The sequence below is a fragment of the Solea senegalensis genome, linkage group LG2 (genome assembly GCF_019176455.1).
Source record: "Solea senegalensis isolate Sse05_10M linkage group LG2, IFAPA_SoseM_1, whole genome shotgun sequence".
Taxonomy (NCBI): Eukaryota; Metazoa; Chordata; class Actinopteri; order Pleuronectiformes; family Soleidae; genus Solea; species Solea senegalensis.
This window is the reverse complement of record NC_058022.1, coordinates 305712-319930: the sequence shown is the minus strand read 5'-3', so window position 1 is coordinate 319930 and position 14219 is coordinate 305712. Positions and strand designations below refer to the sequence as shown.

The 14219-nt window shown below is 44.6% G+C and overlaps 1 protein-coding gene across 1 annotated transcript in view; it reads left to right on the top strand.

Moving 5' to 3' along the window:
* The window catches only part of ttn.2 (titin, tandem duplicate 2), a 174516-nt gene that overhangs the window by 36498 nt on the left and 123799 nt on the right, over positions 1 to 14219 (top strand). The window contains exons 44-68 of the mRNA XM_044053428.1: positions 276 to 839; positions 1025 to 1306; positions 1395 to 1673; positions 1755 to 2036; positions 2120 to 2398; positions 3257 to 3544; positions 3636 to 3914; positions 4003 to 4284; positions 4575 to 4853; positions 4940 to 5218; positions 6143 to 6421; positions 6513 to 6800; positions 6903 to 7181; positions 7625 to 7906; positions 8000 to 8278; positions 8370 to 8648; positions 8729 to 9007; positions 9345 to 9632; positions 9723 to 10001; positions 10257 to 10538; positions 11648 to 11926; positions 12020 to 12301; positions 12396 to 12674; positions 12939 to 13226; positions 13880 to 14158. Coding sequence (XP_043909363.1) covers positions 276 to 839; positions 1025 to 1306; positions 1395 to 1673; positions 1755 to 2036; positions 2120 to 2398; positions 3257 to 3544; positions 3636 to 3914; positions 4003 to 4284; positions 4575 to 4853; positions 4940 to 5218; positions 6143 to 6421; positions 6513 to 6800; positions 6903 to 7181; positions 7625 to 7906; positions 8000 to 8278; positions 8370 to 8648; positions 8729 to 9007; positions 9345 to 9632; positions 9723 to 10001; positions 10257 to 10538; positions 11648 to 11926; positions 12020 to 12301; positions 12396 to 12674; positions 12939 to 13226; positions 13880 to 14158 — 7314 coding nt within the window. The remainder of the gene's footprint in view (positions 1 to 275; positions 840 to 1024; positions 1307 to 1394; positions 1674 to 1754; positions 2037 to 2119; positions 2399 to 3256; positions 3545 to 3635; positions 3915 to 4002; positions 4285 to 4574; positions 4854 to 4939; positions 5219 to 6142; positions 6422 to 6512; positions 6801 to 6902; positions 7182 to 7624; positions 7907 to 7999; positions 8279 to 8369; positions 8649 to 8728; positions 9008 to 9344; positions 9633 to 9722; positions 10002 to 10256; positions 10539 to 11647; positions 11927 to 12019; positions 12302 to 12395; positions 12675 to 12938; positions 13227 to 13879; positions 14159 to 14219) is intronic.

Sequence of the window (14219 nt, the reverse complement as noted above, 5' to 3'; positions counted from 1 at the left end):
GCCTTTTCTTTAAACCTACACTGTTCTCATGTTTGTGTTTGAGAGAGAGAGAGAGAGAATTATATGCACATTTGCACTGTTTCACCCCGATCATCATGTGACGATTTGTTTAAAACCTCGATCTGGTGTCACGTTTAGCAATGATGATGATGTTGAGGAGCAAATGTTTAAATCTGTGATCAGCAGGTTGGGATCTTAGCTTACGTTTGTTGTCAAGTGTTTCCACTTTTTCAAAATTTGTTCCAATTTTTTTATGTTCTACCTGCTCTCCATAGAAATGTACCCACCGGTATTTGTATCAAAACCAGAACCAATGACTTTATTTGTGGGCAAACAAGCTGTGTTCCAGTGCTCGCTCACTGGTTCCTCACCCATGGAAGTTGTCTGGCACAAGGACAACATAGCCGTCTCGTCCGAAGGGAACTATGTCATGAAATGTGAAAAGAACAAATATTCCCTTCACATTAAAACTCTTGAGCTGACCGACCAGGGAGTGTTCCTGTGCAAGGCCTCCAACAGTGTCGGCACCGCCACCTTTACCACAGAACTCAAGGTTATCAACAAGCCCAGCTTTGTTAAGACCTTTGAGCCGGTGTCTGCCGCCGTCAATGACCCGCTGAGGCTGGAGTGCCAGGTGGACGAGGACACTGGTGTGACCATCACCTGGACCAGGGATGGCAAAAAAGTCCATCAGAGCATGGAGTCTAAACTGTCCTTTGAGGACAAGGTGGCCGTTCTTGAGATACCCAAGTCTAAAGTGAAGGACTCTGGGAAATATGTGTGCTCAGCTGCTAATGAGGCTGGGAGCTCATCATGTGAGGCTGTGGTGACAGTTCAAGGTAAGATCTTAACGACGATCTTTCCGTTAGCTTTAATTTAAAGGTTGTTGGGGGTTATTGCTGACACCTGCAGGCTGATACTAACACTGTGCACTGTTGTCTTGTTGTCTTTGTTTTACTTTTACTGATTTTCAATTGATAATGTTTGAAAATCTTGGTGTTTGTGAACTAAAAACTCCTTTCAGAGCCGCCTACTTTTGTCAAGAAAATGGAATCTAAGTTTACGTGGAAACAGGGTATTGCCGCTCGGCTTCAGTGCTCGGTTAAAGGATCTCCAGAGCTTCACATCCACTGGTTCTGGAATGAGAGAGAGCTCAGTGATGGAGAGAAATATAAAATCTCTTTAAAGAATGGAGTTGCCATTTTAGAGATAACGAACGTTCTGGTCACAGACAGTGGGAGTTACACCTGTGAGGTGTCAAATAATGCTGGCAGTGAGAGCTGCAACACCCTGATATCTGTTAAAGGTTTGTTAAATCTTGCATTTCCTTCCCTCACTGTTCAGTGCAGAAAACATTTGGTATTAACTGCTGTACTCACTCTTTTGACTCTCAGAGCCACCGTCCCTTAGAAAAGAGCTGCAGACAGTTGAGGCGGTGAAGGGAGCTCCGGCTCAGCTGGAGTGTGAGGTCACAGGAACAGCTCCGTTTGAAATCACCTGGTTGAAAAATAAGAAAAACATCACCAGTGATAAGAAGTATAAAATCATTTCACAGGATTCAATTTCAAGGCTTGAAATACAGACTTTTGAAAGTGCAGATATTGGAGATTATCAGTGTGTCATCTCGAATGATGTGGGCAAAGTCAGCACTAAGGCTGTAGCAAAACTTAAAGGTTAGTAAATCTGGGTTTGTTAAAAGTGGCTTTGATTGGGGTCTAATCTTGTGTCCAGTTTTAACTCGTAATGTTTTGCAGAGCCTCCAATCTTCTTGAAAAGAGTTGAGAGTGTGACCGCAGTGTTGGGAAACGCAGTAAAACTCCACGGCACTGTCAAGGGCTCAGCTCCCATCACTGTTAAATGGATGAAAGACTCTGAAATACTGAGAGACGATGATCCAAATATCAAGATGGTGTTTGAGAACAATGTTGTGAGTTTGACAATAACAACAGTCGCCATCACTCACGGCGGCAAGTACACGTGTCAAGCTGAGAACGAGGCCGGGCAACAAAAATGCGAAGCCACCTTGACCGTGCAAGGTCAGACGACATCAGATAGGCAAAAGCTTTCAGTTCCGATATATTCTTGTGTCTCAATAACAAACGAGTTTGTTTTGTCCCAGAACCGGCCAGAATCGTAGAACCTGCAGAGTCCATTAGTGTGACCGCGGGGGATTCAGCCACACTGGAGTGCAAGGTCTCCGGAAGCCCAGAGCTGAAAGTGAAGTGGTTTAAAGATGGCAAAGAGATGATCAGTGGGCGGAAATATAAGATGGCTTTGAAGGACAACGTCGCCACCATGAAGATTCTTACGGCGGAAAAAGGAGACACTTCAGAGTACAAAATGGAAGTGTCCAATAAAGTTGGGAAAGATCAGTGCAACTGTTCAGTCACCGTCTTAGGTCAGATCCTGGTCTTCTTTCACATTTACTGACTCTCTCAGCTCTGTTCACCCTTTTCTTCATAGAGGTGTGGTTGTATAAGTTATTCTTACACTCAAGTGACAAAATCAGACATTTTAAGTTAGTGATGGAACAGCAGTGGCTCAACAACAAATTAAAATGACTGACTTCAGTTTCCTGTTGGGAAAGTCTGTCTAACAGTGAGATAAAGACGTGAACATAAGATATCGTAGATGTAAACTGACGTAGATTTGATGACAAAAGTCTTTTGTTGAGTGACTAAAATCATTCAGTACCTTTGTCCCTGTTGTCCCTGCTCGCAGCCATGTTTTTGCCAAGTCCGACTAAGACAAAAGTTGGGTTTTCTGAGTGCCATGTAAAGTGTTGGTCAGAGAAAAATCAAATATTCTTAGTTGGACTAACATACCGAGGTAATTCGATTAAAAGTTTGGAAGTAGACCTAGAAGTAGAAAGAGACGACGTATACTGTTGGTGGACATCATACGGTCACGATATCACGATGAACATGTACAGCAGGAACCACAGCCCCGTCCATCCCACCTGTTTGTTTTTCTGCGGCGTAAAGGTCATCAGGAAACTGATTCAATAGCACTAGCTTATCGAGAGATACAGCGCCACCTATGGAGGCTGAGTTCTACATAAATGGATTTTCTCCTCCACATCTATGCTCCGACTTGGCAATTTGTCTGATTGCCTTAGTGTTAGTCAGACTATGGCAGCAGCTGCACTGAGCAGTACTTCATACAACCACACTTCAAATAAAACCTGAAGGTCTTAAACCTGATCTGTGATTAACGAGTGAAAGCGTATAAAATAGTTTGAATGTCTTTCCTTCAGATCGGATAATGCCTCCAACTTTCACCAAGACCCTGAAAAGAGTTGATGGTAATTTTGCTAACGATGTCACCATGGAGTGTAAAGTGTCTGGGTCCCAGCCCATGACCATCGTTTGGTTTAAAGACGACCAGGAGGTCCGGCCCGGGTCTAAGATCCAGCCTGAATTCAAAGACAGCTCTGCAACGCTGAAAATCACTCGTCTGGAAAAAGCTGATTCTGGAGTTTACAAATGCAGAGCCACCAACTCGGCCGGGTTTAAGGAAACCAGCGGCACTCTCTATGTCAAAGGTCATCAATGCTTGTGTGCTTTACTCTGTGTGTGTGTGTACAATTCTTGAACGAGTTCATGCTAACATGAAATTCTGTTAATGGCCTCTAGAGCCCCCAGTGTTCACTGTGACACCAGACAACCAGGATGTTATACCTGGGACCACCGTGTCCCTCAGAGTTGCCTTCACTGGAACAGCTCCGCTGGCTGTTAAGTGGTTCAGAGAGGATAAGGAGCTGATCAGTGGAGGCACATGTTTCATAAAGAAAGACTCCACCTCCAGCTCTTTGGAGCTTCACTCTGTGAAACCCAGTGATTCTGATAAATACACGTGTCAAGTGTCCAACGATGCCGGGAAGGTGGACTGCACCGCCGTCCTCTTTGTCAAAGGTGCCGTCTTGAACGTCTCGCCGGTGACTTTTACCAACAATTACTACGATTCTTTCATCCAGTAACGAGTGTTAACCTCTTCTCTCAGAACCGCCCCTGTTTGTGACCAAGCTTGAGACGACCAAGCTTGTCACCAGCAGTGCCACCTGCAGGCTGGAGTGTAAAGTGACGGGCAGCCCCGTTATCATGTTCAAATGGTTTAAAGATGAGATGGAGATCAGCTCTGGTCCTAAATACACAATCACCACGAGCGACTTAGTGGCGTCCATGGAAATGGTCAGTTGTGCCGTAGAGGACAGTGGGGAGTATTTGTGTGTGGCGTCTAGCGAGGCCGGTAGTGACCGCTGCAGCAGCACAGTCACAGTCAAAGGTTGGTTTCAGTTGTTTCTGTTATTTGCCGAATGAAGACTTTTAAGACATTTAGCTTTTCCTCAGTTCAAATGACGAATCAGAGAAGTAAAAACCGAGTAAAGGCTCCTCCCACTTCCACTCACAAAAAATGATTTCAAAGCATTTCTTTGGAGTCTTTGGAGGAGTTTACTGTACGTCATCTGAACTGAGGAAGCCATTCAGAAAAAGAAACATCTTCATCTTCAATGAACTCTTTCCTTACTTCGCTGTTCCACCTTCATTATCATCGTGTCTGCTGTTTTCTTCTAGAACCGCCGTTGTTTGTTCGTAGCTTGGAGCCCAAAGATGTGGTGAAAGGTTCTGAGCTGACACTGGAAGCTCAGGTGTCTGGCTCCGCCCCATTCACTGTGTCGTTTTATAAAAACACAAAGCCGATTAGGAACGATAAGAGACACAGAATCACAGTGACAGATGACCAGGTGGCGCTGCAGGTGCACACGGTGGAGGCGGGCGACGTCGGTTTGTACCAGTGTGTGGTTGAGAATGAAGTGGGCAAGGCTTCCTGTGAAAGTCAAGTGACGCTAAAAGGTCGGTTTGGTGTTGATGGATTGGAGGCAAACTGTACGAGTCTAACACGTCGTCAGTAACATGAATCTGATTTTTCCTTCTCGCAGAACCACCGTCATTTGTGCGAAAGCTGGAGAACCTCAGTTCTCTGGTGGGCGATGAGGTTTCTTTGATGTGCACTCTGAAGGGCACAGAGCCCATGACTGTGTCCTGGCTCAAAGACAACCACGAGCTCAAAGAGGCAGAAAACGTCCAGATTACACATGAGAACCAAACAGCTGAGTTGCACATCACCAATTTACAGAACACGCACGGCGGGAAATATTCCTGCCAGGCTCAGAATCAGGCCGGGAGCCAAATGTGCTCTGCAGTGCTGACAGTTAAAGGTTTGTTTAAATACTCAGAAACTTCTTTGTCTTCATCTGATCTTTATCAAATCATAAAGTCACACATGTCTCACTTTAACAGCAGGAAGTTTACATTAAATGGCCAACTAATGTATGTGATAACAATCCAGACTTTGTGATCTACACAACTTTAGATACATCGTAACATTTGATTTAAGGACAGTTCAGTTTAATGTCAGACAAATGTGATGTTGACAGTGAACTGTATTAGCTAAATATGTAAGCTAACATGGCTGTTCAAGCTGCTCACCAATGAAAACAGACCTGTAATATAAAGTATGTATCAAGTGAAGGAAAGTCCACTAGGAGAAGAACTGGCTCCTGTCACAGCTCGTAAAGTTCTTCATCAGAGAAATGGCCAACGACCAAATTTAACCCTGGTCTTATCTCTCAAGTTGTTTGATGCATTTTAGCTAAAAAAGTAACTTCCTTTGAAAGTAAATCCAGAGATTAAAAGCCAGATGCTCTTCCTGGCATCCTGCCAAGTTTGGGATCGGCGCTAGGAGTTCGCTGGATGTGGATCCCCTGTGGCTACGGTCAATTTAGAGATCCAATAATTGAATCAATGTGGAGCAGTGGGGATTGGTTACCTTGCTTTGAAGTACCTAAGCCCTTGACCTGTCCAGGATTCAAACCGGCAATCCTCTGGTACTTTACTGTATATTTGATGCATATTGGACCTTAGAACCTTTCATTGCCTGCCAATCATCTAACATCATCTAAACAGCACAAGTCCTTTAATTATTCCTCTTCCTGCGATGGATTCACCATCGATTTTGATCACATGTTGAATTTTATGAAGTTGATAAAGACCAAGTGCCTCAAGGATCCTGGTGTGTCAGGTCTGTTTCTGGCACACCAGGTTTTTAGATGATTTGCTAATGGTTTTATTTGACATCTCAGAGCCAGCTAAGGTCACAGAGGAGCCCAAGTCCATCAGTGTGACTCAGGGGGATCCGGCCACGCTGGAGGCCAGGTTCTCTGGCACCAAACCCCTGAAAGCCAAATGGCTGAAGTCAGGCAAGGAGATTACATCCAGCCTGAGATATAAAGTCCAGAGCACAGACACCAGCTCTGTGCTCAAGATTAATAAAACAGAGAAAGGTGACGGTAGCGAATACGTCTTTGAAATTTCAAACGATGTCGGCAGAGGTTCTTGCGAGGCCACGCTCACCATTCTTGGTTAGTTCTCGTTGTCTGCGTCATAAAAATCAGAGATTCATTTTACTTTAAATCTTGTTTTACAACTTTTTTCCTCTTCTACCAACGTTAGATCAAATAATTCCACCGTCGTTCACAAGAAAACTGAAGCGGACAGAAGGAATCAAAGCGTCCTTCGCTCATCTGGAGTGTCTGGTCTCTGGCTCGCTGCCTATAACCATACAATGGTACAAAGATGAGAAAGAGATCCAGACTGATGACAAACACAAATGCACGTTCTTTGAGAACGTTGCTTTTCTGGAAATCTCTGATCTTGATGGTAAAGACAGTGGCAGCTACACCTGCATCGCTAAAAACAAGGCAGGGACGGTCCAGTGCTCCGCCACGCTGTTCGTCAAAGGTTTGAACCAAACTTATTTGTGTGGACAGGTCTGCAGTCATTAGCACACAAAACCAGCAGAAGTGCAGCTTTCACAGGTTTTGGTTTGTCTTTCTCTTTCAGAACCACCGTGTATTCTTGAAAAACCTGAATCCATGAATGTTCTGCCTGGATCAAAGGTCCAGTTTAATGTCCTGGTCTGTGGCACACCGCCACTGACCATCAAATGGTTCAAAAACCAGAAAGAGATTGTGTCCAGCACAGACTGTTCTGTGGTCAAAGACAACACCTCCAGCTCGCTTCAGCTCTTCTTTGCAAAAACCACAGATTCTGGAGACTATGTCTGTGAAATACACAACGACGTCGGCTCCACTTCCTGCCAGGCAACGCTCTTCGTTAAAGGTCTTTAACCTTCACGTGAAACTGACTTGATTGGTTTGTTTCCATCCATCTGTTCTCATCAAACTCTCGATTGTTGAGTCTCATCTCCAGGCCTTGTGTCTTTAAGCTCCTCCCTCCAAAGTGTTTCACATGCAACACATGATCTTCCATCTTTACTCTTGTTGGTTTTCAACGTTATTTTGGAATAACCATCTTTCCACTGAGATGTTTGGTAGATCAGCCACCAGGAGGCGCCTGTTATTGGTCAAAGTCTCACATGAGTCAGATTGAAGGAGCCAAATCTATGAAGGTTAAAACAGAAACAACAAATACAAACACTTCAGTGAAGAATTATTAGGTTAATTTTGGGCTTGAGAACATTTGGATGGAAACAAACTGTAGAGATGAAAGTTTCCCCCTCGTCATCATCTCGTGGTTAAACCTGTGTTTTTTTTCTTATTCAGAACCTCCAAAGTTCACGCGAACGCCGACACGTTTGTCCGTGGTTCGTCCCGGTCAGAGCAAAGTGTTTGAGTGTCAGGTGACCGGAACACCTGAGATAGACATCTACTGGTTTAAAGAAGGCTCAGAGATCGTCCACAGCGATCGGTACAAGGTCGCGTTTGTTAACTCTGTGGCCACACTGGAGCTCTGTGGGCCTGACGCCAAAGACAGTGGCATTTATTACTGCGAGGCTCGCAATGAAGCCGGCAGTGAGAGCTGCAGTATGGAGCTCAAGGTCAAAGGTCAGTGATTTACTTTGCGAGGCCACCATTTCTCGACTGAGTACGATAGTTCAGCTTTCAGATTAGTTGTTAATTTGTTTTCTTTTATCTCAGAACCACCATTATTTATCCGAGAGTTGGCTCCAGCTGATGTAGTGAAAGGCTCCACTGCCAGTTTGGAGGCTCAGGTGTCTGGGACGGGTCCGTTTGAAATAACATGGCACAAAGATGCTAAAGAGCTCAAACCCAGTGCTAAACACAGCTTCTCCCAAACAAGTGGAACAGTGGGACTGGATGTGAACAAATGTGACACTGTTGATGTCGGTGAATATCAGTGCACCGTTGCTAACGAGGTGGGAAGCTGTACTTGTAAGGCAATGCTAAACCTCAAAGGTCAGTCTGATCAGAATCACAAGAACACATTTGTATCTTTTGACGTGTTAAACGACGTTGGTGTAAACGTTTCACTGGGTTTCTCCATCAGAACCACCAACATTTACCAGGAAGCTGCAGAACACAGTCACTGTTCTGGGTAAAATGGCAGAGTTTCAGTGTGTTGTCCAGGGTTCTCCCACTCTCTCTGTACAATGGCAAAAAGATGACCACTGGATTCTTGAGGATGCAAAGATTGAGAGAACATTTGAGAACAATGTGGCCACTCTCAGGATTCCTGCGTGTGAGGTGACACATGGTGGGAAATATACCTGCCAGGTGGCAAACGAGGCCGGGCAGGATAAATGCTTTGCTGCCCTCACAGTGCAAGGTACAACTGTTCTTAACAATAACCATGAAATCTCTCCCTGTAGACTCTTTATGAACATTTGACTTTGCTCTGCGTTGTAGAACCTCCTCAGATCACAGAGAAACCTGAAGTGATTAATGTCACGGCTGGAGATCCAGTCAGTCTTGAATGTAAGGTCACGGGTTCTCCTGAGCTCAAAGTGAAGTGGATGAAAGACGGTAAAGAGCTTCAGTCCATCAGGCAGCACAAGCTGATCTTTGAAAACAACACGAGCAGCTTAAAGATTCAGTCTGCTCAGAGAGAGGATGAAGGAGAGTACGTCTTTGAAGTGGCAAACCACATCAGTGGCTGCTCCTGCAAAGTCAAAGTGGTCATACTAGGTTGGTGTGAAAACTCATGAACTTCTGTGCTACATGTAACATGTCCCAGTTGTCATAATTTTCCCTGACGTAAATAAGAAAAATAAAAATATGCTGTACTTGTACGCAGATGATTTGTTACTATATTTTAACCAAGTATTGAACTCTCCTCCATTTGTTTTTGATATTCTTTTGGATTGTGAATTCTTTAAAACTTTAGACTTCTGATGCTACGTGATGCTTACCTTGGGTATGATGTCATTCCTGATTCCAAATTACGACCTCTGTGGCGACTGGAATGCTCTCTCAGGGACATTCTGAACACAGTCTCATCATTTCATTATTCTCCTGACAACAGAACAAGTCATTCCTCCAAGTTTCATCAAACCACTGGTAGACATGCAGGAGATTTTGGGCTCCTTTGTTCAAATATGTTGCAAAATATCGGGTTCCCTCCCGATCAGTGTGGAGTGGCAGAAAGATGGAGCCAAAATCTCTAGTGGTGCAAAACACAAACTCATCCAGCAGGACAATGCTGTGTTTATTGAGATTGAGCACCTCGAGATCTCTGACGCAGGATCCTACTCTTGCAAACTGACCAATCCAGCGGGGACTTGTCAATGCAGTGGATCCCTGATGGTCAAAGGTTAGACGGTGCTTCGCGGTATGACTGGTCAGGTAATCCTAAACACAAAGGTGAATATTTCTTTAACCTGGTCCGTCTTGTTCTCTTCAGAACCTCCAAGTTTTGTGACCCTGCCTGAGTCACAGGTGGCTCTACCCAACGCCACTGTTCGCTACAAAAGCTCATTTAATGGAACCCCTCCATTCATGGTGAAATGGTTCAAGGACAACACAGAGCTCATGACTGGGCCCACTTGTTTCACAGGGCTTGAGGGGCAGTCTTGCTTCTTAGAGCTCTATTCAGTGGGTGTCATCCACAGTGGAGTTTACTCTTGCCAAGTCAGCAACGATGCTGGCTCTGTACGCTGTAGTGCAGACTTGACGGTCAAAGGTTGGACATTTGTCTTTTTAAGTTAACTCTCGTTTGACTGTTTTCGTCTCACACGTGCGTCTCTGTTTCAAGCTGTGATTGGTTGTTGGTCATTGAAGCTTTGTCTGTATCTGTATCTGCATTTTTTCCAGCCATCCTGCCTCTGCTGCTGCTAACTCCTCAGCTTATTCCACGTGCTCTGCCTTTCATAACCATCTGTCTGTGGCGTCCCTTCCTGCTTCCAGCTGCTAATATGTCTGTGTTTTGGCTTTCCAGAACCACCGGAGTTTGTGCTGAAACTCCCTGCCACTAAGTTTGTGAAGCAGGGAGCTTCACTCCGTCTGGAGTGTAAAGTCAGTGGCACAGCTCCTCTGAAAATGACCTGGTACAGACACGATACCAAGGTCACAGATGGGGGCAACTACAGGACATCCTTTGTTGACTCAGTAGCAGTCCTGGAACTGCTCTCCGCCAGCTTTGATGATGATGGAGTTTTCACCTGTGAAGCTCAGAATGATGCTGGCAGTGTCAGCTGCAGCAGCACTCTTTCTGTTAAAGGTTAGCCTCTCATTGATTTCATCATTCATCACTTTGGTCTGACATTTTGTTCCACTGGCTTCTCAGTGTGTGGTTGAGGTTCTGGTTCAAAGCTGTGCCGTTCTGCTTAAAGCTGGTGTCCGTAACATTTTTAAAAGGCTCAAACTGATTCCTTCACCTTTGCTCAAAACATCTTTCTCCAGCTCCGTGTTTTTTGGCATCTGTTAACAAAATGAAAACCTCCACTTACTTTAAAACACAAATCCACATCCAACTTTTTTCATCGTCCCTTTAGTTTATTGTTCCATCATCCTTCAACAACTTCATCTCATCAGTAGTTTTCATACATAAACTAAACCAATCCCACTTAACCAATACACATTACTCATTAATCCTAACTCTAATTCCATCTGTCATCTACAACTTCTCCACCAATCTTTCCATTGTCTCCTAACAAACAAACAAAATCCTGTTGATCCAACAGAAAAAAAACACCATCTTAGTGAATTCAACTGTTACCAACGAACACTAGATAGAATTACATTGTTCTTCCACAACTCACATGACAGGTAAGCCTGATTCATGACACTGTTAAAATCTCAAGAGGTTCTAGTTCAACAAATTCTACAAGAGTTTTTCAGTATAACTGTTGTCACTTTCATTTATAAAGACCAACATCACAAACACAGTTTGCCTCAAAGGGCTTTACAGTCTTTACAGCAAGTGACACCCTCTGTCCTTACAACAAAACACCAAAAACCTTTAACCTTCACAAAAATAGGAAAAACCTCTGGGACGTTTAGCAGATGACAAAAATGTCAGATTAACAAAGAGTAGAAACTTATAGTTCCAAACATCTTTCGCAAGAAGTCCACGGCTGTAGGTCAAAGTCCAAGAAATCATCTGCAGTTCCAAACATTGATAGCGCTGCCATTTTAGCTCCAGTTCTAACAACTGCCAACATTTCAATTCTTTAGACTTTATTGCACAAACATCGTCAAACTCTCCATCGTACCTTTGGTCCTTTCTTGTCACTGACTCGTGACGATGTTACGGGTCTCAGCTTTAAGATTTTGCCATGGAGTCCTCTCCACGTGTTGGTCATTAATAGTCCCCTGATCTTTTTGTAGACCCCCCATCTTTTGTCAAAGTACCTCAGCCAGTTGAAGCGCTGAAGGGTAAGGACGCGAGTCTGTACTGCGAGATGAGCGGTACAGCTCCATTCCAGATCACCTGGTTTAAAGACAAGAAACCTTTGATGGAGAGCAGGAAGTATAAGATGGTGAGCGAGGGCAGCTCGGCGACACTGCATATAATTGGGATAGAGCCTTTGGACACCGGCGAATATGAGTGCAAGGCGTCAAACAGTGTAGGAAGTGACACCTGCCAGACATCCGTTAAACTCAGAGGTCAGTAGAAATTGCGATAGTTTCAAATGAAAATCATTAGTATGAGATTTTCTTTTGTCACCCTGCTGAATTTGCGCTTTCTCCTCTCTTCAGAGCCACCGTCGTTTGTGAAGAAACTGTCAAACATGACAGTGATACTGGGAGAGGAAGTGACCCTTGTGGCCACTATTAAAGGTTCTGAACCCATTACTGTGTCCTGGGTTCAAGATAAGGACCACATTCTCAGGGACGGTGACAACTGGAAAATCACCTTTGAGAACAACCAGGTCGCTCTTAAGGTCTTTAAGGCCGATGCAACCACGGCAGGCAAATACACGTGCCAACTCAGAAACGATGCTGGGAGCGTGGAGTGTTTCGCTAACGTGACTGTTCTAGGTTTGTAACAGTATAATTCTCTCTTTCTCTTGCTGCCGTTTTCCCCTGCATGTGTGATTAAAAACATGTTCTGCTCCATCTCTGTTTGTTCTAGAACCAGCAAAGATCATAGACAAGCCTGATTCTCTGAGTGTGACGGCAGGTGATATCGCCGCCCTGGAAGTCAAAGTGTGTGGAACCCCAGAACTTGTACCTAAGTGGTTCAAGGATGGTGTGGAGCTAGCCTCTGGAAGAAAATACAAAATCTCATTTTCCAGGATGATTTCTAGCCTGAACGTTCTCTCAGCTGAGAAAGTGGACTCTGGAGAGTACACCTTTCAGGTCATGAACGAGGTCGGGAAGGACCTGAGTAAAATCAATCTCACCGTCTTAGGTTGGTGTCTTCTCTGCACATGGAGTTTGATGATGAGTGTTGGGTAATTAGTTTTAGCCCTTGCCTAGATCTCATGAGGATCCTTCAGTTGCAGTACACATTCAGTGAATCTCTTGCTATGCTTGTCACATGCAAACTCTTGAAAATATTTGGACCAAATTCTGCTCACATTATTCTAGTTCAGGTTTATCCATGTCACCTCATCATAATATGTTTACTTCATATGTGTCCAGATCTCTAACCACCTGCTTCCCTCCACATCAGATAAGATCATACCTCCAAGCTTTTCCAGGAAGCTGAAAGACTGTAACACAGTTGTTGGAGAGGCTGGAGAGATGGAGTGCAAAGTTTCAGGCTCACCATCTTTTACCATCTCATGGTACCATGACGGGGAAGAGATTCAGAGCGGGCCGAACTATGAGATTTCATTTAGTGAGAACAGCTGCATGCTCAAAGTACCCACACTGAAGCTGACAGACTCTGGAGTCTACAAATGTAGAGCTGCCAACAAGGCCGGATCCAGTGAGACCACTGCCACCCTGGTGGTCAAAGGTCAGTAACAGCCAGACGTTGATCATTTGATATTTAGCTGCGACTGTGTTTGTGTTTGAGCTGAAACATTGTGACGGCGAACCTATGATATGATACTGAATGAGTGATACCCTTCAGATGGTAAGTGAACAGGCTCTTGACATGTCTGATCCATTTCAGCTCCACCTCACAACTTAGACCAAGTCTGACTCCACAGTATTAGTTTACTTAGAGCACCACCTGGTGGATGTAATTAGGTAATAATTCATAAGAAGTCATTTGGAACATCTGGAACCCCCAATGGCATCTAAACAGAAGCCAGGATGAGTTAGGTTAGGGTTTGGATTGCTTACGATCACTCCAGACATCACACCAGTGCTTACTGGTTGCCATTATCTCCTTTGAACACATGAGTCCTTGACGTGCAATGACTCGGGATAGAATTGACTGGGAAAAACCCACTTGTTGGATCCTTTATCGCTCTGGGATGGAAGGAGGAGGAGCTTTCAGAATGGTACAGCTGAGTCATGGTGCTGCAATGACATCAGCCACCAAATGCAGCATCTGAAGGAGGTGGAGCCTGATGTGAAATTCAGATTATCCTTGACATCCCCGCACAAACATGTACTGTGTCATGGCTCATGGAGAATTCATGATGTTTGATCTTTACTCAGAACCTCCATCATTCGTGGTGCCACCACAGCCCGTGGAGGCAATGCCCGGCTCTAACGTGACTTTCTCAGCTATGGTGAAAGGCAGCTCGCCTCTTAAACTGAAGTGGTTCAGAGGAGCCAAGGAGATTGTGGCAGGACGCAACTGTGTCTTCTTGCTGAAGGAGAACCAGGTCACTCTGGAGCTCCTCAATGTGGACAGATCTCACGCTGGAGAGTACACATGTCAGATCATTAACGATGCAGGGAAGGAAAGTTGTCCCGTTCATCTCACTGTCAAAGGTCAGTGACCCATTGACACACACACACCTCCACACTGAAGGTATAAGTGGTTCCTCGTCTG